The sequence below is a fragment of the Phocoena sinus genome, chromosome 10, assembly GCF_008692025.1.
Source record: "Phocoena sinus isolate mPhoSin1 chromosome 10, mPhoSin1.pri, whole genome shotgun sequence".
Classification (NCBI taxonomy): domain Eukaryota; kingdom Metazoa; phylum Chordata; class Mammalia; order Artiodactyla; family Phocoenidae; genus Phocoena; species Phocoena sinus.
In genome coordinates, this window is record NC_045772.1 from 96759114 (window position 1) to 96782920 (window position 23807).

General features: G+C 58.5%; 2 protein-coding genes across 14 annotated transcripts; both read left to right on the top strand.

Moving 5' to 3' along the window:
* The first annotated feature begins 473 nt into the window (after nucleotides 1-473).
* NOP2 (NOP2 nucleolar protein) lies at nucleotides 474-9348 on the top strand. The gene is made up of 16 exons (XM_032644328.1): nucleotides 474-603; nucleotides 887-996; nucleotides 2062-2107; nucleotides 2289-2377; nucleotides 2568-2806; nucleotides 3920-3975; nucleotides 4096-4253; nucleotides 4350-4549; nucleotides 4705-4794; nucleotides 5645-5732; nucleotides 5809-5949; nucleotides 6457-6596; nucleotides 6739-6828; nucleotides 6972-7094; nucleotides 7205-7433; nucleotides 8559-9348. Exons 2-16 carry the CDS (start codon nucleotides 891-893, stop codon nucleotides 9236-9238), a joined length of 2475 nt encoding a protein of 824 aa, XP_032500219.1. The 5' UTR covers nucleotides 474-603; nucleotides 887-890; the 3' UTR covers nucleotides 9239-9348.
* Nucleotides 9349-9708: 360 nt separating this feature from the next.
* Nucleotides 9709-23491, top strand: IFFO1 (intermediate filament family orphan 1). 13 transcript variants are annotated; one of them, XM_032645976.1, is made up of 11 exons: nucleotides 9810-10666; nucleotides 14281-14341; nucleotides 14433-14528; nucleotides 15177-15317; nucleotides 15616-15624; nucleotides 18160-18317; nucleotides 18419-18539; nucleotides 18801-18893; nucleotides 20125-20166; nucleotides 21646-21776; nucleotides 22433-23491. In XM_032645976.1, exons 1-11 carry the CDS (start codon nucleotides 9888-9890, stop codon nucleotides 22542-22544), a joined length of 1743 nt encoding a protein of 580 aa, XP_032501867.1. In that variant the 5' UTR covers nucleotides 9810-9887; the 3' UTR covers nucleotides 22545-23491. The 13 variants fall into 13 exon arrangements, with proteins under 13 accessions (XP_032501877.1, XP_032501876.1, XP_032501867.1 ...); XM_032645975.1 differs by having other exon boundaries at nucleotides 9824-10666; nucleotides 15619-15624; nucleotides 18798-18893; XM_032645974.1 differs by having other exon boundaries at nucleotides 9825-10666; nucleotides 18798-18893.
* The last annotated feature ends 316 nt before the right edge of the window (nucleotides 23492-23807 follow it).

The following is a 23807-nucleotide window of genomic DNA, read 5'->3' on the forward strand; positions in this document are numbered from 1 at the left end:
CTGAAGTCGGTTTTTCTGTTAACTTGCGTGAATGAAGTCCGGACGCGAGATGCCTTCCTCCCGACCTCCAAGACGGGAACCTGGGCGGAGAGGACCGTTACCTGAGGGGGAGCGCGGGGTCTGGGGTCAGGGAAGAGGGTTTCCGCGTCGCAGGCGTGGGGTCCCCCGATCTTGAGGCGACGTCGGGCGGAGGAGGGCCCGGCTCTGGCGCCTCCGTTCGAGGGGAAGGGGCTGCTTTCGGGTACAGTATTTCCGACAAATCTGCAGTGAGGCGAAAGGCCCATGCCCGGAGAGGAGGGCGGGGAAGCCGAAAACGCCTTGGGTGCACCACCTTCTCCGCCCGGGGGGAAAGCAGAGCGGTCCGCCCGAGAATCGTGCCCGGCCGCACTGCCCCCCCCCCCCCCAGCCCCGCGCGGGCCGGGGAAGCAAACGTTCCGGCTTCCGCGGCGGACCGGAAGACCGGAAGAGGCGGGGCCTCGGCAGGCACACAGGGCGCCTGCGTAAGACGTTTTCGTGGTGCGGCGTCGGAGCGCCTGACCTGGGCTGCACGTGGAGCTCCGCGCCTGCTTCCGAATCCCGTCTCGGGGCTGGATTGGCTTCCAGGTGAGCCGAGGCTTCAGGCGGGTCTGGAGGAAGTTGGGGAAGGAAGGGTGAGGCGCTGACCTGGACTGGGGCGTGGGGAGGGTGGGAGTACGCGGTACCTAGGGCGTGGGACCCAGGGCCCGGGGCTCAGCGTGGAGTGGAGGTTTGGCCAGGCCTCGAGGGGCTGTTGAGTCGAGGTTTTGGTGGAGGCGATACCCTCTCCCGCTCCATTTCGTTTCGTCTGCGTTCTGCCTTTCCCTTACAATACGCGCTCTTCTACTGTCTCCCGTTTTGTTTTCCCCAGTACCATGGGGCGTAAATTGGACCCTACGAAGAAGGAGAAGCGCGGGCCGGGCCGAAAGGCCCGGAAACAGAAAGGTGCCGAGACCGAACTTGCCAAATTCTTGCCTGCAGGTAAGGGTCTGGCGTGCTCCCTCTCCCGATTCTCCAGCTTTTGCGCTATTCTTTTATCTGTAGCGCAACCCTTCCGTTTTTTTAGTCATTTTGTGTGTTCGCTTTCTGTTCAAGCGGAATTTTCTTTTAATGAGTTACTAGGAAATAAGTAGGAATGAGGTACTCTCTTAGCGTTTAGAACTTAGGGAAGATGCGACTGGGACACAAGTACCCATGCAAGGAGAGGTGTGGTTTAACACTGCGGGAGTTCAGAGGAAGGGGGATCCCACGGAGTTAGAGAGTTTGAGAAGGTTTTGTTTGAAAAGATTTTGTGAAGCAGTTGGGTTTTGAAAAATGGGTGACATTTTAGCAAGTGGAAGTTGGAAGGGGATAGTCCAGTCACTGTGAACTGCATTGTTGAGGGCATGGAGATGGGAAAGCACAGATCTGGTTCCTGCATGGTTATTATCTACTGCATGGAAGACTGGGTGGCAGGGAAGAATGGGCAAGTAGTTTGTGTTGAACATCATATAAAAGATGCAGTTTACTGAGGTGTTGGCACATGCTAAACACTATACGGAAGCCTTTGGACACATTGTATCCTCTCATTCTCAGTGTCCTGTGAGAGAAGCCCTGCCAAGGAATTGGGTGCTGAGAGGTTAACCTGTAAATAGTTATTAAATGACAGAGTTGAGATTTAAATTTTCTGTTTCTTGGAGAACATACGAACAGCAGCAGTTGTAAAGGTAAAATCTATTGTGGTTGGTGACTGATGAGTTGAGAGTAAAAGAAAGGGGAGAAGAAAGTTTTGAATCTGTGTCACCAGAATGATGGTGATGCTGTTTGTTGAAACCAGTCTGGAGGGAGGCCCTGTTTGGATTTGGCTGGTGAACAGCCAGGTGGAATTCATCTCCTCTACATCTCTTATCCAGCTCCCGGTAGAGCACAGTGGAGTGACTTATCATCTACTGCTTCTAACTAGTGTTCTAATTCTCTTCCCTTTTATTTCCTTTCCCGTTGCTTTCTTTTTCATTTCCCCTGTAACCTCCTGTTCAGCCTGTTTAAAAAAATTTTTTTTTTAAACAGGTGGTGATGAAAATTTCAAGAGGCTGTCCAGTCGTGCCCGAAAGAGGTGAGTGTGCATGTCTAGACTTACGTTACCCAGGTTAAATTGGTCCCACTCATCTTTAGGCACTGCTCCCATGTGATCATGCTGATGGAAAGAGCTGTTGGGGACTGTCAGGTTTCCCTGCACTGGGAAGTGGCAGAGCCTAGAGGTGTGTTCCATTTCCTCACTCCTTTTATGTTTTCAGGGCAGCCAGGAGGAGGTTGGGCTCTGCTGAAGCCCCTGAGATGAATAAGTCCCCTGGGGCCAAACCATTGCCTGGAAAGCTATCAGAAGGTCAGTGGACATAGGAGCAGGGTGCCACGTGAGGAGTCCTCTGGGTCCTGGGTAGGGAGGGGCTTGTTGAGTATTTCTGAAGTGAAAGGAACAGCCAGAGGACGTTCTTGGGGGTAGAAAGTACAGAGGCTCCATCAGCGTGTGGCTGCCCTCAGTCCAGGATTCTTCAAACCCTCTGGGATCTCTGCAGGAGCTGTCCAGGCACCCAGTAAGAAGGGAGCCCCGTCCTTATTTAACAGTGCTCGAGGCAAGAAGCGCCCAGCACCAACCCACAGCAGTGACGAGGAAGAAGAGGAGGAAGACTCTGAAGGGGGTGGTGTGGTGAACCAGGGGGACCTTTGGGGCTCCGAGGACAGTGACGCTGATATGGTAGATGACTATGGAGCTGACTCCAGCTCAGAGGACGAAGATGAGGATGACGGTGCAGAGGTGAGCTTTATCTCTCTGGGTCTTCAGAAAGCTGTCCTTGCCTTTCAGAGTCTTTCCAGATCCTTGAGACTGTCTCTCGGTGACAGGGATAAGCCTGAGTGGAGAAAGGGGATTTTAGTGTCCGTCACTTTCGTGGCCCCTCACCTCCTCTCAGCGCATGTGCAAGTTTAAAAGAGCCACAGGATAGAGCACTTTAAAATGTAACGACGCTCAGTGCTGGTGAGGACGTGGTAAGGCGGACACTTGTATGGCCCCACTGATGGGACTAGAAATGCACACAATTTTTTTTTTTAAGCATTTGGTATCTGAGAACCTTAAAAAGGTTTTTCCTTTTCACTTAGTAATTCCACCTGAGGAAGGTGATCCAGAACGTAGACAGAGGTTTACTTGCCGAAGTGTAAGAAGTTATCGTGTATTATACAGTTTAAGTATATGAGTGTGTTACTAGGAAGATTCAAGCGTAATCGAAAGAAAGTTCCCACTTTCACCCCTCTCCCCCGACCCCCCTTCTCTCTGCAGAGCTACTGTTCTGCGATTTCCAGGCACCACGTGGACCATAATGCCAAAACTCTGGAAACTTCCAAAATGCCTAACATGCTTAAGTGAACTATGGTTCACTCGTGTGCTAAGTTAACGTTTGGCCATTACGTCTGCGAAAATGCTTGTGATCTGTGAATGAGAAAAGGCGAGAAACAGACTCGAAAATGAATCATGATTTTAACTGTGTGAAAAATGTAGAGTAAGCGTGGAGGAAAATATGGCAAAATGGGTGCCCAGGGCAGTGTGTGTGTGTGTGTGTGTGTGTGTGTGTGTGTGTGTGTGTGTGTGTGTGTGTGTGTGTGTGTCCCGCCCCCCGTGTACATACGGGTATGGGAAGAACAATGTAACGAACTCTTTCAATCCATCATCTCACTTCAGTAACAGTAAATATTTTGCCAATCTTATATTCACTTCTTTTTTTTTTTTTTTTTATATTCACTTGTTCAGGGTCTAAATTTCTTTCTGGGAGCAAGAGTTACATTTGTATTTAGGAAAAAAACAGAGGTAGGAAGTATTTTGTGGGCTGGTGGAAGGGCAAGCTTTGCATCACCAGCCTTTTGTCTCTTTATTCAGTTGCTGCCCATTGAAAGGGCTGCTCGGAAGCAGAAGGCCCAGGAGGCTGTTGCTGGGTGAGTTTTGGAAACTCTTAGGGCGGAGAGTAGGCAGTGGCTGGGATGAAGGAAAATGTGAGGAAGGAGGAGGTGTCTGCTTTGATCTGTGAACCACTCTGTTCTTGGACCTGTTTATAGGGGCCAGTGGAGTGAGGAGGAGACCTACGAAGAGGAGGAAGAGGAGAAAGTGTCCCCTGAGTCAGGCCCCAAAGAGGATGAGATGGAAGGGGACCTGCAGATCAACGCAGACAAGGGGGAGACTTTTGTGCTGCCCCCTGCTGGGGAGATGGAGCAGGATATCCTTCTGGGGCAGGGGGAGCCGGAGGGAGATGCTGGGGAGAAGGCATTTCCAGGCCCCAGGAAATCAGGAAGCAGTTCCTTAACAGGTCCACATGCCCAGGTTCCAGACTTGCAGCGAGTTCACAAGCGCATCCAAGACATAGTGGGAGTGCTGCGTGATTTTGGGACTCAGCGGGAGGAAGGTCGGTCTCGTTCTGAGTATCTGCAGCGGCTTCGGAAGGATCTGGCCACTTACTACTCCTATGGAGACTTCCTCCTTGGCAAGCTCATGGACCTCTTCCCTCTGTCTGAGGTACCGACTTGCCATTCTGATGCCCTTCATGCTTTTCTTTCCTCGCCCTCTCTTCTCTTACACTGTGTAAGAAAGCAACCAGCCCCCTTGCTCTCTGCTTTTCTGGCTGCGCTCCTAGGCCAGCCTGACCTGCTCCCTGCCATGCTCTGTCCCAGCTGGTGGAGTTTTTGGAAGCCAATGAGGTGCCTCGGCCCATCACCCTCAGGACCAATACCTTGAAGACCCGGCGCCGGGACCTCGCTCAGGTGAGGGGTGGGCCCTGAGGTTTGCTTGTCTCAGGGCGGCACTGAATCCCAGAGACACCCGCCCCCGCCGTCCCACCCCACTGGGCGTGGGGGGGGGGTCTTAGTACCTAGGCATTTCTTGGTACAGGCATGGTCCCAGGAGGCAGACCTAGGCCTGGTGTCACGCTGGGTCTGTCTGGCAGGGCTGAGGACCTCTGTCGATTGGGGAGCTCGTCCCTTCAGCCTCTGCTCCCTGTGACAAGGCTGAGACATCCGCATCACGATGAAAGTGCCGCCTCACAGAGAAGTGGGAGGGGGTTGTCTGCCTCGTAGATCGTTGAGAAGCTGGTGTATCCCCAGGAAAAGACGTGACACACACTCACAAGCAGTGTTTTAAGCTCCTCGTTTCCAGGGGTTCAGGGGCCCCAGGTTAAAACCCTGGTGCCAGAGGCAGTGGTGTGGCCTTGTGTGTTGTCTGTCTCCTGGTGTCTATCTTCTGTTGTCTCTCCTGGAAGGTAACTCGATAATTATCTTTAACGTTGCTATAACCAATAATGCTAGGTTTTAGGATGGCAAGGGGGCTGAGGCTCTTGGAAAGTCGGGGTCCATTTCCAGGAGATGAAAGGACAGGAGCTGGCAGTGTGCTCCATTGGGATGGAATTCGGACCTTGAGTTAGAACCTGAGGAAGAGGAGACCACGGGACGCGATGGGACAGTCTGTTCCGTGCGCCTGTGATGATTGTGTCTTGACTAAGCTCTAGGGGTTGTGGTGCCACGGGCCTCCTGCCAGGACCAGGGTTTCATATCTCCATTCCCCTACTGGGTGTAGTAGCTTCCGAGGTTTTAACACTTTCATCCATCTTATTTTCAGGCGCTGATCAATCGTGGGGTTAACCTGGATCCCCTGGGCAAGTGGTCGAAGACTGGACTCGTGGTATATGATTCTTCGGTGCCCATTGGTAAGTGTTCCCCGCCCCGGAGCCCTTCCGCCCCTGCCCTCGTCCCAGCATGTCACAGGCGGGTCCTCATCCACAGGTGCCACTCCCGAGTACCTGGCTGGACACTACATGCTGCAGGGGGCCTCCAGCATGTTGCCTGTCATGGCCTTGGCACCCCAGGAACATGAGCGGATCCTGGACATGTGTTGTGCCCCTGGAGGAAAGACCAGCTACATAGGTATGAGAAGGGCCGGCAGGGCTAGGCTTCAGCTGGCTCTCCGCTTATGAAAGGAGGTGGGGTTGCACAGGCGGTCAGCAGGGTGGGCAGCAGCACAGGTTCTGGGCCTCTTACTGCCCACGTAACCTTGGGCACCGTGGAACGGCGAGGTGATGGTGCTCGTGTTGGCCGTTACGTTACGCGTGGGTCGTGAGGGTCGAGGTGCGCATATGCAAGTCCCTGGAACAGTAACAGCTACGTATAATTAGTCGTAACCATTTTATTAAACTGTTACCCCTTGGAAGAAGTAACTTAGTCTGAAGGATCAGAAGCGCGTTCAGTAACAAACAGAAAAGCCATCCTGGCGGGCTCGCTCATCACAGGGCCGGTGCGGACCGGGCAGCCGGTGGGGTTGCAGCTTATTTGGGGAAGGGGGTGAGACTTCATAGGCAGAGTCTTGGGCTAGAGGGTGGCCGGCAGGTGTGGAGGCACAGGAGCTGCCGGTGAGCACTGCCCTCCTCCCTTCAGCCCAGCTCATGAAGAACACAGGTGTGATCCTCGCCAATGACGCCAACGCCGAGCGGCTCAGGAGCGTCGTGGGCAACCTGCACCGGCTGGGAGTCACCAACACCGTCATCAGCCACTATGACGGGCGCCAGTTTCCCAAGGTGGGGCTCCCCGCTGTGCGTCTCTCCTGGGGCGCCTCACCTGCTCCCTTCCCGACCTCAGGATGTTGAGACCTCCCTTTAGGAAATAATCGGTATGGTTCAGGTTGCCGAAAACATCCACTTAGCCTACCTTTCTCCCCAGGTGGTGGGGGGCTTTGACCGAGTCCTGCTGGATGCCCCCTGCAGTGGCACCGGTATCATCTCCAAGGACCCAGCAGTGAAGACGAACAAGGTGCAGGGGTTGGGGGACCCGCTGAAAAGTCTCGGGGAAGTGGGGCTGGCGAAGCGGAGTGGGAGGTGGGCAGTCAGCAGCTCACGTCTCCTGAGGCCACCTTTAGAAAGTCCAGCGCTGTGGGTCTCTCCGTCCTGGGACAGGATGAGAAGGACGTCTTGCGCTGCGCTCACCTTCAAAAGGAGCTGCTCCTGAGCGCTATCGACTCTGTCAGCGCCGCCTCCAAGACGGGGGGCTACCTCGTCTACTGCACCTGCTCCATCATGGTGAGGCCTGTCGTGGGGCAAGAGGGGGCAGGGCTGGCGCCGGCACCCCCCAGCACCCCCTCGGCTCCAGCTCCGCTTTCCCTTCCGTCTCTGTCTCCCCCACACGTCAGGTGGAAGAGAACGAGTGGGTGGTAGACTACGCCCTGAGAAAAAGGAACGTGCGGCTGGTGCCCACGGGCCTGGACTTTGGCCAGGAGGGCTTCACCCGCTTCCGGGAAAGGCGCTTCCACCCTACCCTGCGCTCCACCCGCCGCTTCTACCCTCACACCCACAACGTGGACGGTTTCTTTATTGCCAAGTTCAAGAAATTCTCCAATTCTATCCCCCAGTCCCAAACAGGTAAGCAGTGTGCTCTTTGTACCTCTCCTCTCCACCTTTCCTCCCTCTCCTGGCCTTTGCACGCTTGGGTGAGAGACCCCTTTCATCCCAGCTAGAGTTGTTCCCAAGGCTGGGCCCCATTCGGTATGTTACAGGGTTCACGTGGGTGGGGTCTTTTCCTTGATCCTGCCAAATGGCTGCAATTGTTCGGCACTAAACGCATTCCCAGCGCGAGTGTGGTTTCTTGGCCGAGGGTTGCCTTACTGGTAATAGGCCTCTGCCAGTCCAGCCTTGTCAGCATTGGGTTGGCACGCGACTCCTCAGAACTGTCCGTTCTCAGAGCCCATCACACTAATTGCAGATCGTTTCCTCAGCCATCTTGAGGAGTCTGGCCTTGATCTCAAGGGGAGGGGTGGGGTTTTCTGAAACAAGCCTGAGGGCTCTGCCTGCTGGGATGCCACCCTGAGCTGAGTTGGAAGAGGGAGAGGCGGGCTTCTCTGGACACAAACAACATGACTTATTGAGTTGATTTTGTTTCCTCTTTATAAACAATGCCTCTTAACAAAAGTCACATCTGAATGTTAACAGAACAAAAACCTCTTTAAGAAGTAGCAAAATTTCTTGCATTTTTTTTTTTTTTTTGCTGTAACTGTAAAGATACATATTTAATATGTCTTCATTAATGAAGACTAGCTTTTTCTAGTTGCTCTGTGTGCATTCTTATTTTCCTGCATCTCATCAAACTCTGCATGAAAAAAATATCTTTTCTGATGGAAAGAAAAGCCCAGTGCTTCAGGTTTTTTCAGCGTTCGCCTCCTCCTTAGAGTGTCTTGTCACCTGCTGGCCTCAAGGGGGCACAGCTTCCTCTGAAAACCTTTTGGCCCAAGGATGGGGATGGGTAGCGATGCCTTCTCTTTAATACAGGGTTCAAATATGACTTGCGTAAAGACCAGGTGATATTAAGTGATATGAAGCCAGGTAATCTGCTCTTAGGCACCGTCCCAGTTGTGTGGAACACTTGGCCAAGAGATAGTACCCCAGCAATCTCCTTATTTTAATACCTCTGCCTACCTCCTCCTCCACTAATGATCAAGACCCAGTGATGAGGCCTGTTTTCTCAAACCATCTGTTTAATTTTAACCTCAGGAAATTCTGTGATATCCACCCTTACAAACCTAGACTTGCCCCACCTGAAAGGGCAGGTGACCCCCCAGCCTGAGAGCAGCAGCCAGCCTGCCAAGAAGGCCAGGGTGGCTGGTCAAGCAAAGCAGCGGCTGCAGAAACGGAAACATCCCAAGAAGGCTTCCTTCCAGAAGCAGAACGGCGTCTCCAAAGGGACAGACTCAGAAGTGTCCACTGTGTTTTCTGTCACAAAGGCCCAAGCTTCCTCAAAGCTGCAGGATAGCAGTCAGCCAGCTGAAAAAGCAGCAGGGGTCAGGGAACCAAAGGTAGCTGGGAAGCTACAGCAACAGTCACCCGAACGGCAGTCCTCCAAGAAAGCTGCCTTCCGGAAGCGGCATGCTCTTCCCAAGGGCACCTACACGGAAAGACGTGCTGCGCCGTCCCTCTCCAAGACCCAGGCCGCTCTCCAGCCTGAGGACCGTGGTCAGCCCCTGGGGAACACCACAGGGGCTGAGGAGGTGAAACAGCGGGTGCCAGAGCAGCCCCTCAAGAAAGCTGCCTTCCGGAAACAGAATGGCACCCCCAAGGCACCTAAGACTCCAGTCGTGTCCCCCTGCGGTCCCAGCCGGCCCCCACCAGCAAAGAGGAGAAAACCTCTGTCCAGAGGCGGCAGCCAGCCCCTGCTGTCTCCGATGGATGGTTGAACGATACTGGGGTGGCTCATTGCCGTTGTTACTGGGTTGGAACTCTTACCTCTGTGAGGATGGCTTCCCCACTGTGGATGTGAAATTTAATACACGTTTTACAATCTCTGGCCGCTGTGTGTTTTTTGGAGGGGACTGGGTACTGGCTTTGCTGCTTGAAGGGTAGAGGTGGGAGGGTGGGACAGGGAACCCCTGAAGAGAGCGGACAGTGTGGTATACTGAGAAATAAGGTCAGTTCCCAGGGACCCAGGGAAGGAGAGTCATGGAGTCAGAGCCTGGGTGTTTGGATTCAGGGGAGAGGAGGGCAGTTGGGGTGTAGGGAAGGTGAATTTCGTGCCACCAGAACCATGGAGTACTGGAGGACCTGGGTTTTATGTCCTGCCACGCTGGCTGGATTCTGGGCATGGGTCGGGGTCCGGTCGGCTCCGGGCTCAGCCTCAGACCCGGAAAGGTCGGTCCAGGTGCCAGCTTCCGAATGAGCCTTTCATTGGCCTCCTCCCTGGCCTCCTCCGCCCCGCTGACCTCTGCCCCTTCCGCCGAGCCGTCTGATTGGCTGCCCCTCGTCCCCCTGGCGCCTCATTGGCTCTCCTCCCTCGCCCTCCAGCCCTGCTCTTGCACGGGTCTCCATCTCCCAGCAGAAGGCGCAGCCATGAATCCGTTATTCGGCCCCAACCTCTTCCTCCTCCAGCAGGAGCAGCAAGGCCTGGCCGGGCCGCTGGGGGACCCCGTGGGAAGCGACCACTTGGCCGGCGGCGGGGACGTGCCCCCGGCGCCGCTCGCCCGGGCCGGCCCGGCTTCCTACTCGCCGCCCGGGCCGGGCCCGGCGCCCCCAGCCGCCATGGCGCTCCGCAACGACCTGGGCTCCAACATCAACGTGCTCAAGACCCTGAACCTCCGCTTCCGCTGCTTCCTGGCCAAGGTGCACGAGTTGGAGCGCCGCAACCGGCTGCTGGAGAAGCAGCTGCAGCAGGCGCTGGAGGAGGGTAAGCAGGGCCGGCGGGGCCTGGCTCGCCGAGACCAGGCCGTGCAGACCGGCTTCGTCAGCCCCGTCAGACCCCTGGGGCTGCCCCTGGGCGCCCGGCCGGCTGCCGTCTGCACCCCGTCGGCGCGGGTGCTGGGCTCGCCCGCGCGCTCGCCGGCAGGCCCCCTCGCGCCCTCCGCGGCCTGCCACCCGGCTCCCTCCACCTCCACCTCCGCCTCCTCCGCCTCCTCCTCGTCGGCCCGCTTCATGCCAGGCACTATCTGGTCCTTCTCTCACGCCCGCCGGCTCGGGCCGGGACTGGAGCCCACTTTGGTGCAAGGGCCTGGCCTGTCGTGGGTGCACCCCGACGGGGTGGGCGTCCAGATCGACACCATCACCCCCGAGATCCGCGCTCTCTACAACGTGCTGGCTAAAGTGAAGCGCGAGCGGGACGAGTACAAGCGGAGGTAGGGATCGGGAAGGTGGGGAGGGGGCTCAGCTCACGCCACACTGGGGCCGGGGCTAGGTGTGCGTACAGGAGCCGAGAGCAGCTGGGGCCCAAGAATCAGGGAGGAGTCAGTATGAGTAAAGTTCCTGCTGTGTAAGGAGGAGCTTGGAAGTCCACAGAAGGAATTGGATACCCGGAGACTAGAATCCCTAGAGAATGCAGAAGTCGAGACTCGTGACCGGAAGGAGGCGTCTAGGAGCCGAATACTGCGGGGAACACTTGTTTTTCATCTAGGCTGCAGTGTTTGGAGGACTGTGTTAACTGGGGGTTTTGTGATGTGTAAAAGGGACATGGGTCGGAGAGGTCACATCCGGGCTACTGCTTAATCCCCCAGTCTCAGCCCTCGGAGCGACTTTGTGATATAGGCTCCACATTACTGATCAAAAGTTAGAGGCAAAGGTTGTAGTTTTAATTTGGGAGTCGAAGGGAAATGAGAAGGGGGTTGGAGAGGGGCCGCACCTTGCAGTAGGTGATCCTGCCTCTGCCCAGGGTTTCCCAAAACGGCGTCCGAGGGAGCAGCAGGGCTGCTCTGCTTCCATCCAAACCAGAATGCTGTGGGGACCTTAGGGCATTTCTGGGAGTAGGTCAGAAAAGGAGGGAGGCGGGAAGAAGGAGTAAAGGGAATTCCCTAGGGAAAGGGGAAGGGCCTATGTAGTTGGCCCAGGGCTAGCCTTGGAAGCCGGGGGATCTGAAAGTGCAGAGCTGAAGGCGGAGGAAGTGTGAAGAGGGCAGCAAGGACCCGAGTAGGAGAAGGCTGGGAACATGGACACACCACACCTTTGACACAAGGCAGCTGGGGCAGGCCGGGTCGCTCTGAAGATGAGGAGTTGGTTTACTGCAGGGAGCCCTGCGGGGTAGCACAAGGCGCCAGGGGAGGGGATGCGACGCGGGAGTGCTGGCTGCATCCAGGCGGATCCCCTAGACGGCTGATAACCACGCCGTTAGGACAGCAGCGTGAGCACGGCCAGCACTTTGTACACTCTGTGCCTGGGACGCCATGGTTGAAGCCGAAGGAGATTACAGGTCAGAAAGAGGCTTAGGCTTCAGGTTTAACCTCTTAATGAGCTACGCTGACCCCTTGTGGGCAGGCCTGGGAATTACCCTTGCAGCCCAGGGGAGCCGAGATTTGTGTCTGGTGGGGATTGGCTGAATGCTCGGGCAAATGACTGCTGGGTCGGCTTGGGGGGTCGGGGGCGAACTTCAGGGGTCTGTAGCCCGCCAGAGGCTAGCAGATCCCAGATCAGCAGGCTTGCTGAGGTGGAGTCCTGTCCTCATGCTGGCTGGCTTCCTTCCTTAGTTGTAGTCCACGATTGAAGTGTCTTTGGGAGTCTCAGTCATCCTAAAACCATCATTCAGATAGATGCCACCCAGAACCATCCTGCCCCAGCCACTGCAGGAGTTAATTAACGCCGTCAGCAGTGGAACATGGACAGTTCTGGAATACATCCATAACCACAGGAACAACTGCTGTTGTTGGGGTGTTTTGTTTCTAACTGGAAGAGTATTTTGGTCCAGCTGTCCAGGGCAGCAAGGGGTTATTCCTCGGGGGCTGATGAGCTCATAGCTCATAGCACCGCTGTGCAGAGGGCCTCACAGCCAGACGTGGGTGGTATGTGATACCGGCAGTTACTCATTCTTCCACCCCAGATCCCCTGCCCTTCTTCTCTTCTCTTCATAGCAAAGCTAACTCCCGTCTGTAGCCTGGAAGACGTGGGCATAGTATGAGCACTAAACTGGGAAGGAGCTGAGGCCTCCTGGTTCTGGGTTCAGCTCCCCTGCCTTGTGTGACCTTGGGTGGATCTCTTTTTCCTGGTCTCAGTTTTTCCGACATAGGAGTGGCCCCTGCTTCCTCACTTCACTCAGGGAGACCGTTTATTTGGAAGAAAGATGTTTGCTCAATGTAGAATACGTGGAAATTGCTCAGATTCTACCCATGTTTAAAGAACCTCGCGAGGGAGACCAGATTTAAATGGAGGTCAAAACGAACCCATTCGTGGGAATGTCTGGCTGGAGTACAGATAGAATTCTAGTGAGCTTCCAGATGGTTTGTTTTCAGATTTGTTTTTTTGTTTACCCTGTGAGATTTTATTAATCTTAATCCATACCTAACTTCCTTAAGTTTCTACCTGGAACAGTTGAGTTCACGGTCCTGCCCTTCCTGATGTGTCTTCTCCAGGGTTATGGTCCCCTTGTCTGTCTTGCTCCCTCCAGGGATGCGTGGACCCCAGGGGCATCAGGGTACTGCATCCCCTGCCCTCACGCTGTAGACGAAGAAACCAAGGCCCAGAAAGATAAATGTCTTCTTTAAGAAAATACATAACCTGACACTGCTGGGGCACTTCGCTGGCCCCAACTGTCTGAATGAGAATGCCAGAGCGAGGGGAGGGGCTGGGTGGGGAGCCAGGAAGACGGGAGGGGAGCTGGGCTGCCTTCTCCCGGCCCAGCCCAGCCGCCAGGAGGGGCAGCCACGGTGAGGTCGAGGAGTTATTATTAGGAATACTGCAGTGCGGAGAAACGGGAGAGCTAGGAGAGATGGGCCTGGAGGAGGAGCCCGGGGAAGAGAGCTGAGAGGCACCTGGGAACAGAGATGGAGGGGAGGGGAGGGGAAGACCAAATCCTGGGCCTGCGGAGTGTGTTCTCCGTGCTGCTTCCTAACCACCTTTCTGGTGTCGAGGTTTCTCCCTTGGTGCAGTTGCCCTCCTTTCTCAGCCTGGAGGAAGCTTTTCCAGGATGGGGGAGAAGTGCTGGGCTATGTCATTGGGGTCTGAGGAGTCCCGCTGTTCCAGCCAACCTTGCGGGGCCCTGAAATCAATCCTAAGCAGGGGTGTTGCCCCCGCCGCTGCCCTCCTGCCTGTGTGAGGAGGAGGGGGACGCGCCGGCCAGCTCCCAGCCTTGGCCAGGAGCGCCTTCTAGCCTCCTCATGGTCTTAGGCTCTGCATGCGGGGGCCCAGGAGGCCCTGCCGCTAGTTCTTATCCGCCACGGTTTCCCTCTCCCTCTGGGTGTGGGTGCTTAGTGATCCCAGGCTCCTGCCCGCACCCTGGCCCCTCTGCGACTCACCCGGGGCCTCTGGGTGGGCAGTTTCTGGAGCTTGTGGGGATGGACTTCAAGCATCTCCTAGCAGGCCCTTGACCACCTTTGCTGATGCCATATGTGTCCTGCAGCTGCTTTTACAGGATTAATGGTACCACAGGAGGCAGGGCAGCGGGCTAGACGAGCTCTGTTCTGGTGCAGGCAGCAGGCGGGAGCCCGGATCTGAGGACTGGAGGTGGGAGACCGGGCCGGGTGGTGTGGGCAGAAGGAGGGGTACGAGGCCAGCCGGACAGCTGGTCGGGCTGGGCCCTGCGAGGGACCAGAGCAGCCGCAGTTGCTCTTAAATGGTGCAAGGCCGGAGGTTCCGGGAAGGCAGCTGGTGAGCTGGGAGCTGGCGGGGAGCCTGGAGCCACACGTTTCTGCCCGGCTCCTCCCGTCTGGGGAAGCAGACCCAGGGCCGGGGCCTGAGCCAGACGGGCGGGGGGCGGAGAGCGGAGGCGGGAGGACCCCGCACCCAGGCGCCGGCCCTTCGCTGTCTGCAGGTGGGAAGAGGAGTACGTGGTGAGGCTGCAGCTGCAGGAGCGCGTGAACGAGCTCCAGGAGGTGAGGGCCGCCCTGCCCCGCCTCGTCCCACCTTGCCCTGCCGGCCGCCCGCAGGCAGTGCGGCTCACGCCGGCTTTCTCCCGACCCGTAGGAGGCCCAGGAGGCTGACGCCTGCCAGGAGGAGCTGGCCCTGAAGGTGGAGCAGCTGAAGGCCGAGCTGGTGGTCTTCAAGGGGCTCATGAGCAACGTGAGTGCGGCCACGCCACCCCTCGTCCCTACCCGCCGGGGCGAGGCTGCCTGAGGCCAGGGAGCCGGCCTTTTTAGTTGCACCCACTTCACTGACCCTCCCCCCAACGTATGTGCTTCCATTTCTTTTCCCCTTGCCCACCCCCTAACTCCGGAGAAGAGACAGCAGAAGTCCCCGTGGCCTCCATCGTTCCTCAGGGTGGTTTGCTCACAGTGTGGCCCTGGGTGAAGCCCTGACCCCCTCTGCCTTCATATGTGGGTCTGTGGAATGGGATAGTAAAGCGCGCACTTCGCAGGCTGGTTCGAAGGTTGCGATGCACTGAGTTAGGACAGCGGCGCTAGTTCAGTGTCGGCTGATGTCACCACTGCACTGCGATACTTTCTCCACTCCCATAGCCCCTGCTGGTCAGTCAGTCAGTGTCTCTTGGAGCCTGAGTTCCAGGAGGGAGCCCCCTGCATGTCCCAGCCACTGGGCTGTGCCCTTCGGGGGCCCCGTCTGGCCAGGGAGCCAGCTGTCCTGGGCAGAGTGCTGGAGGGGCACCCAGGAAAAGGGGTGCCTTCTGCTGGGAGGGGCCGTGTGTCTGGGAGGATGAGGGGACGTTGCCGGGCCCTGAGGACCCCCTCACCGCCCTCCGTGCTCCCCGCACAGAACCTGTCCGACCTGGACACGAAGATCCAGGAGAAGGCCATGAAGGTGGACATGGACATCTGCCGCCGCATCGACATCACCGCCAAGCTCTGTGACTTGGCCCAGCAGCGCAACTGCGAGGACATGATCAAGATGTTCCAGGTGAGGGCAAGGGGCGCCTGGGTCCGGCCCCCGCCCCGTCCCACCGCCTGGTGTCCGCGCCCGAGCTCTGTAGGGGGGCGCGGGGCCGCGAGAGCCCGGTCCTCCGCGGGAGCTGGGCCCGGCCCCTTCTCGGAGAGCTTAGCGCGGCAGCCGGGCCCTGGCGGGACGAGGCTGGGGGTGAGGGACAACCTCTGGAGAGGAGTTTGGAGCGGTCTCTAACGCCGTCTCTCCCCTCCCCTCTCTCTCCCGTCTGCCTCCTCGCCTCTCTGCCTTTCATCTTCTCTTGCTTCCTCCACAGAAGAAGCTGGTTAGTTCTGCTCTCACGCAAGCTTCCTGCGTCCCCGGCCCATTTCTCAGCTCCCCAGGCCTCCTGACCTGCAGGGCTCTCAGCGCAGACCCCTCCCCTCTATCTGGCTGCTCTGCTCCCTTCTTTCTCTCCCCACCCCTCCCTCCCTCTCCCCCCTCTCCCTCCCTCTCCCCCCTTCTATCCCTCTCCCCCTTCTCTCTCCCTCTCCCCCTTTCTCTCCCCCTCTCCCCCTTCTCTCTCCCTCTTCCCCCTTCTATGCCTCTCCCCCTTCTCTCTCCCTCTCCCCCTTCTCTCCCCCTCTCCCCCTTCTCTCTCCCTCTCCCCCCTTCTCTCTCCCTCTCCCCCTTCTATCCCTCTCCCCCCTCCCTCTCCCCCCTTCTCTCTCCCTCTCCCCCTTCTCTCTCCCTCTTCCCCCTTCTATGCCTCTCCCCCTTCTCTCTCCCTCTCCCCCTTCTCTCCCCCTCTCCCCCTTCTCTCTCCCTCTCCCCTCTTCTCTCTCCCTCTCCCCCTTCTATGCCTCTCCCCCTCTCCCCCTTTTATGCCTCTCCCCCTTCTCTCCCCCTCTCCCCCCTTCTCTCTCCCTCTCCCCGCCTTCTCTCTCCCTCTCCCCACTTCTCTCTCCCTCTCCCCACTTCTCTCTCCCTCTCCCCCTTCTCTCTCCCTCTCCCCCTTCTCTCTCCCTCTCCCCTTCTCTCTCCCTCTCCCCCCCTCCCTCTCCCCCCTTCTCTCTCCTTCTCCCCCTTCTCTCTCCCTCTCCCCCTTCTCTCTCCCTCTCCCCCTTCTATCCCTCTCCCCACCTTTTCTCTCCCTCTCTGCCCTTCTCTCTCCCTCTCCCCCCTTCTGTCCCTCTCCCCCCTTCTCTCTCCCTCTCCCCCTTCTATTCCTCTCCCCCCTTCTCTCTCCCTCTCCCCCCTTCTCTCTCCCTCTCCCCACTTCTCTCTCCCTCTCCCCCCTTCTCTCTCCCTCTCCCCCCTTCTGTCCCTCTCCTCCCCTTCTCTCTCCCTCTCCCCCCTTCTGTCCCTCTCCTCCCCTTCTCTCTCCCCCTTCTCTCTCCCTCTCCCCCTCTCCCCCCTTCTCTCTCCCTCTCCCCCTTCTCTCTCTCCCCCCCACTTCTCTTCCCCCTTCTATGCCTCTCCCCCTTCTCTCTCCCTCTCCCCCTTCTCTCCCCCTCTCCCCCTTCTCTCTCCCTCTCCCCTCTTCTCTCTCCCTCTCCCCCTTCTATGCCTCTCCCCCTCTCCCCCTTTTATGCCTCTCCCCCTTCTCTCCCCCTCTCCCCCCTTCTCTCTCCCTCTCCCCGCCTTCTCTCTCCCTCTCCCCACTTCTCTCTCCCTCTCCCCACTTCTCTCTCCCTCTCCCCCTTCTCTCTCCCTCTCCCCCTTCTCTCTCCCTCTCCCCTTCTCTCTCCCTCTCCCCCCCTCCCTCTCCCCCCTTCTCTCTCCTTCTCCCCCTTCTCTCTCCCTCTCCCCCTTCTCTCTCCCTCTCCCCCTTCTATCCCTCTCCCCACCTTTTCTCTCCCTCTCCGCCCTTCTCTCTCCCTCTCCCCCCTTCTGTCCCTCTCCCCCCTTCTCTCTCCCTCTCCCCCTTCTATTCCTCTCCCCCCTTCTCTCTCCCTCTCCCCCCTTCTCTCTCCCTCTCCCCACTTCTCTCTCCCTCTCCCCCCTTCTCTCTCCCTCTCCCCCCTTCTGTCCCTCTCCTCCCCTTCTCTCTCCCTCTCCCCCCTTCTGTCCCTCTCCTCCCCTTCTCTCTCCCCCTTCTCTCTCCCTCTCCCCCTCTCCCCCCTTCTCTCTCCCTCTCCCCCTTCTCTCTCTCCCCCCCACTTCTCTCCCCACCTGTTCTCCCTCCAACCTGTTCTCTCCCCCCAACCTGTTCTCTCTCCCCCCACCTGTCCTCTCCCCCCACCTGTTCTCTCTCTCCCCCCACCACCTGTTCTCTCTCCCCCCCACCTGTTCTTCCCCCCCCAACCTGTTCTCTCTCTCCCCCCCCAACCTGTTCTCTCTCTCCCCTCCCACCTGTTCTCTCTCTCCCCCCCCACCTGTTCTCCCCCCCCACCTGTTCTCTCCCTCCCTCTCATTCTTCTGTCTCCAGTTCTCTCTCTCCCTTTGCCCTCTGGCTTCCAGATCTGGATGTGTGACTCAGGTTCTGCTTTGTCAACTCCGTGTCTCCCTCCTCCTTGCAGCCTGAAAGTTTCCTCTCAGTTCAGTCATTTCACTAGAAGACTTTTTTTAGAAAAGAAATCCTCTGGGCCATTATGCACATCTTACTGTGGTCGAGGCCAACCATGTCCCCCTTATCTTACTGCTCTGTTTTCTCTGTTTCTTGTCTGTCTTCCTCCTAGTCTGCAGCCCCGTCCCCATCTGTGTCTGTCTGCCTGTCTCAGCGACGCTGGTGTTTCTGTTCCGTCTTGTAACTGTGTCTTCTCTCTGTCTGCCCCCCCCTTCCCGCTGGTCCATGCTTCCCTCCCCTGCCGGCGCCCACGCCCTTCTCCTCATGCACCCGGCCTCGTCTCTGTAGTCTCTGCACTTGTCTCCCATTAAGGTCCCGTCCATGGGGGGGCGGAAGCGGGAGCGCAAGGCTGCCGTCGAGGAGGACACCTCCCTGTCGGAGAGTGACGGGCCCTGCCACCCCGACGGGGACGAGGAGGAGAGCACGGCCCTCAGCATCAACGAGGAGATGCAGCGCATGCTGAACCAGCTGTGAGTCCCGCAGGCCCCTCGCCGCCCCGCCCCCGAGGCCGGAGCCCCGCCCAGCAGCCCCTCCCTGCCGCCCGCCCTGACGCCGGGCTCCCTGTCTCTAGGAGGGAGTATGATTTTGAGGACGACTGTGACAGCCTGACTTGGGAGGAGACCGAGGAGACCCTGCTGCTCTGGGAGGACTTCTCGGGCTATGCCTTGGCAGCTGCAGAGGCCCCGGGAGAGGTAACCGCCCTCCCGGCCGCAGGGTCCCGGCTCCTCCTCTCCGGGCGCCAGGCCGTCTCCTCCCCGCCCGCCGTCCACGCCGTGCTCTGTCTTCCCTTTGTGGCCACCCTCCGTCACCTGCTTCTCCCTGGTCCTTTGTCCTCGTCCCCTCTCTCTCCAGCTTCCTTTAACCTGACTCACTCTCTCCCTCGCCTTGCCCTGTGGTGCCCCGTCCCACCCCTCCCATCTGGCCTCCCCCTGTTTCCCTTTCCTCTCCAGCAGCCGGAAGACAGTTTGGAGAAGGTGATTAAAGATACTGAGTCCCTGTTCAAAACCCGGGAGAAAGAATATCAGGAAACCATTGACCAGATAGAGGTAAGGACGTGCGCTGAAGCCGAGGGACCCAGGTTCCCGGTGGGTCGCAGGTGCAATGGCCTCACCCCTGCGGGACCCCAGACACCAGGGCCTCCGCATTTCTTCCTGACGGGGGCGGAGTGATCTCCCCACTGTAGCACCTCTGGTGGGTCCTTAAGACCTCAGGCTGGGGAGGGAGGCCGACAGATGGGGGTTCAAACCTCCGCTCTGTCACCTCCACTCTAACTTTTAACAGGCCTCCTCTCTCTGAGCCTGCTTCTTTATTTGTAAAGTGGGGTTCTTACTAATACCTCCCTCAGGGTTGTTTGAAGGTCGAGTGAAGTAAGGCCCAGGCAGAGCGTGGGGCAGCGTCTGTCTCGTCGTCAGCGCAGCCTATGGTCGTTGCTTTATTATCATCGCTGTTATTGTTAGGGCTGTGGTGAAGTCCACTCGGATGGACTTGAACTTTGCTGCGGTCGCGGCTCAACCTTTGAGCCAACGGGGAAATCTCCACTCTTACTCCCTAGCCTTGAGGAACCTTCTAGAGATGCGAGTGGAACTGGTGCTTCAACTTAAACTCTAGGCCTCTAGGGGCGGCGGGAGGGATTTGTGGCACCTGGGAGGAGGGCCTGTGGGACGAGGCTTGCGTGCGCGTGCGATTCTCGTGAGCCCTCCTGCCCGAGTGAGCGTGAGAGGGTCCTTTCCATGCACTCTGACTTGGGGATGAGGCTGGGGGCCTCTCTCCGAGCCCACTGCCCTCACAGCGGCAGTGGAAGTTGAGGAATTATTTTCCTACATCCTCGTTCCCCCAGCGCCCATTAGCCGACCCTGTTCCTTTCAGCAAAACCTGCTTTCGTTTTTTTTGCCCGGGCAGACAGGTGCTCACTTTTAAAGGCACTGCTGGGTACTTCCCTGGCAGTCACATGGTTAAGACTCCACACTTCCACTGCAGGGGGCGCGGGTTCGCCCCCAGTTCGCCCCACCACCCCCCCGCCAAGTCCCACATGCCATGTGGCCAAAAAAAAGGGAAAAGAAAGGCACAGCCAGGCCACTAGCTGAGGAGCTGGGAGGGGGAACTGCACTCCACTCTCCCATTTACACCATCCCACTGTCCTCCTCCTCCCTACGCCTAGAATGGCATGATGGGAGGTGTCAGCGGGGCGGACACGGTGGTGGTGGCTGCAGTGTTGCTCCTGGACATCCAAATGGGACACCTGAGGTCCCTTCAACTCAGTGACCTTTGATCTCTCAGGGGCCCTGGGATGGAGGCAAGGACCATTTCCACCACTGGATGGTGAGACCAAGGCCCAGGTGGAGGGTGGGCGGGAATTCTTTCCCCCACCCCTTCCCCTCCATCTGCTCCCAGCCTCACCCCTCCGCCCTGCCCCGCTGCCGGCGTGCACGGGGTTTGCAGTGTGGCTTTTGGGGTCGTCTCCTTCCTGCAGCCCTGCTCTGAATGTGGCCGTCCTAGCCTCGTATTCTGCTGGAATATGTTTGGTTCGTTCCCTTGTTCCCTGCCCCGCTGAGCGATGGGCTCCAGAGCCCACCCCTCCTCTTTAATACCGGGGGGCTCTCCTGAGGTGTAGGGATTGGGCTGTAGGTGGCAGCCAGTCTGGACAAGAGCTGGCGGCGCCGCATTTCCCTCCTGGACTGAGCAGTCAGTGCGTCCTGCCCCCGCTCGTGCTGTTGCTGCTGGGCCCCGGCTGGGATCCCAGCTCTGGAGCCAAGGCTGTCGCTCGAGCCGCGCTCACTAGGGCTTCTGATCCACCCGGGCTGCCGTCTCTGTGTCTGGCTCTGTGACTATTTTCTTTCCTCTCCGAGTTTCCCATCCTCTCTGCCCAGTTCAGACCGTTCACAGGTGGCTTCCCGCCCTTTCTCTTGGCTCTCGAGCAGTCAAGCACGTCACCTCCGAGCAGTTTCTCTGCCTCCCCTTGTGCCCAGAACAGAGAGAGGCAGCACACTGTCTGTGGCCAGATCTTTCACCCCCTCTGCGCCCGGCTCTCAGCTCTACCTCGGAGCCTGTGGCGCAGAGGCGGGGTCTGGGAGGGAGACTGCGTGCCCTCGACTCTGGGCCACACATCGTGTCACGCGTGACGTGTCTTGAGTCGGGCTACATCTCAGAGCCCGTCGGACATTCAGCGGGGCAGGCAGTCCTTCCGTTCATCTCTGAAAAGGACTTACAAGTGAGAAAAGCAATGAGAGGAAATAGGTGGCAGGAGAGCAGAGTGCCTTTCAGCAGGGCCCAGCCGGCCTCGGGCCGAGTCTCGTAGACGCTGCTTGAAGTTAACTAATGACTCTGCCCTCGAGGTGTGGGGTGTGCACGCAGGGATGAGTAGGCCCCGTGGCCAGCCCTGCCAGGAGCTCCCAGCTTGCAGAGGGGGACAGGCTGGGGGGACAGCGCTGTGTGGGGAGTGAGGACTGGAGCAGGCCCCGGGGGGGGGGGCCCCGGGAAGGGGCAAGGTCATCCCCACGTCCCGCCCGCGCACTCAGGAACATCCCTTTCTCACGGCTCTCGTTGGGAGTCTGTTCCAAGAATGCAGGCCCAGAGCAGATTCCTTAGTGAAAGCCTCTGTGGGAGAGACTCCCGGGGAAACTAGAAGGAATGATGGGGTATCAGGCACCTTCTGCCTTGAGCTGGTTTAGTTTAAAATCTGAGTCCGTCACTTCCACTACGGCTGCCTGTGCCCCCGCCCGGGGTGCTTGGCAGGTTAGCCTCCCGGGGGCGGGGGACAGGCCCTGCTGACCCGGCGGCCCTGCCCTGCCCCCGCCACAGCTGGAGCTGGCCACGGCCAAGAACGACATGAACCGGCACCTGCACGAGTACATGGAGATGTGCAGCATGAAGCGGGGCCTGGACGTGCAGATGGAGACCTGCCGCCGGCTCATCACCCAGTCCGGGGACCGGTAAGGGCCCCCCCGGGCACAGGCGGGGAGGGGACAGTACCCGGCGCCCCTCACTGGGGAGCCCCGAGACCCTCCGGCAGTGACTCAAGCCCGTCTTGCCGTGGGGCTGCCCGTTGGAGGTCGCCTGGTCTGCTCGCCCCAGCCCGGCAGCTCCCTCCCTCTCGGCGGTTGTCCATCCGTGGTTGGACTGCCGAAACCTCCCGATGCCGCTGACTCTGGCGGTTCCCCTGGTTAGAAAGGCAGCTAAAAACTGACAGGGAGCACAAGGGGCAGATTTTTATCTAAAGTCAGCGCCACAATTTGTGCCTTTGATCCTGCGTAAGTTTTTAAAAATCGCAAAACTACTTCATAGCCGTGAAGCTGGGGCCACAGAGCCGGTGCCCTCCGGCTCCCGCGGCGTCTCGTACTGTGACCTCAGATACTTCTGAACTCAGCCTCTCCGAGTCCCCAAGTTAAAGTGGGGACCGTTTCTTACCCCCTTCCCCCCTCCCTTGCCCTGCATCCGCCCTTGCCCTGTGGTCCTCCTGCCCTGCCTGAGATGCTGCCTGCCAGGGGATCAGGCCAGGGGTGGCGGGCGTGCAGGCCTTGTCAGGGCTCCTCCCGCCCCGAGGTTACAGCTGACCCGCCCCGAGGTCACAGCTGACGCTCTTTTCTAGAAAGTCTCCTGCTTTCACTGCGGCCCCACTTAGCGACCTGCCGCCCCCGCCGACACCGAGCGAGGCTGAGGACTCCGATCGCGATGTCTCATCCGACGGCGCCGTGAGATAGGGGCCTCCTCGGCTTGCTGGGACTCACCGAGGCAGGGGGCTGGGTGGTTCCCAGAAGGGAATGCGTTTGTCCTGCAGCACCGAGCCTGGCCCCGGCCACGGGGCGCTCCTCCCCAGCCTCCCCGCTTGGTCCTTGGCCTCTCTAGGGGTCTGGGGTGTCTGGAGCGAGGCTTGGCCTGCCCTTCCCGGGCGACCCCCTGCACAGCCGGCTCTCCTGCCTTCATGCGTGGGTGAATGCTACCTTCCCATCTTTAAAATGCTGCCGGAGCACTCGTGGCCCGTCCCCTCTCTACTGAGTAAGGAACGTGATGGACTGTCCTTCCTGCCGTCCCTGTGGCCTCGAGCCAGCTGGCTGTCTTGATTCTGTGCTGGTGGGATTAGGCTGGACATTCTGTGGCTCGTGCACCAGAGAGGGCTTCCCTCCGTGTCACAAGCGGAGGGAACGGGCCTGGGCAGGGCGCTCTGTCCTCCCTGTTGTCCGAGTGCTCACGGCCGGCTGCCGGTCGACAGCAGTGATGTGGCTGTGAGCCTTCCCTGGTGGAAGTGCCACGCGTTGCAGGGGCCTTAGTGCGTCCGGTCCCGGCGGCTTCTGGGTCTGACTGGGTGCAGTGTCAGTATCGTGGAGGGAGACAGAAGCCCCTGCTTGTTTCCCAGTCACCGCCCGGTGACAGAAAGGTGAAGCTGTGCGTGTGTGCACACGGGCGTGTATGGGCGCATGTGCCCTCAGGGTCTCAGCTTCTTCAAGCGTCCGCTGCAGGTGTGCCTCCTCCGTGTCCGTCACACGCTGAGACCAACCGGCTGAGTGAGATGTCCTGGACTCGGAAACGCTTGGTGAACTGGGGCTACGAGACCGAGGGTCCCCCGTCGTTGCCGCCCGAGGCGGGCTGGGCTGAGCTGATGTTTGTGTGGAATCTAATAATAATGAAACTGGTGACTATTTATTGAACACGTCTGTGTCACTGTTTCCAGCACTTTCTGGTCTGGTGGTGGTTATACAGTCCTCTGCGCGGAGTGCGCTAGATATCACTTTAAAAACAACATGCAGGTGCAAGGCAGGTGCGGAGGTTGTAAGTAACCTGCCCAAAGTAACGGTGCCTCGAGTGGCACGGCCACGGCCTCAGCCCTGGTTGCTGGCACCAGCTCTGTGCTTCTACCGCTAAACCCACGTGCATCCACAGGTGACAGATGACGTGGGAGCAAAGCCATCCCCACCCTTCCCGTGGGCCAGTCTACTGTAACCCCTCCCTCCGGTGACACTAGGGCA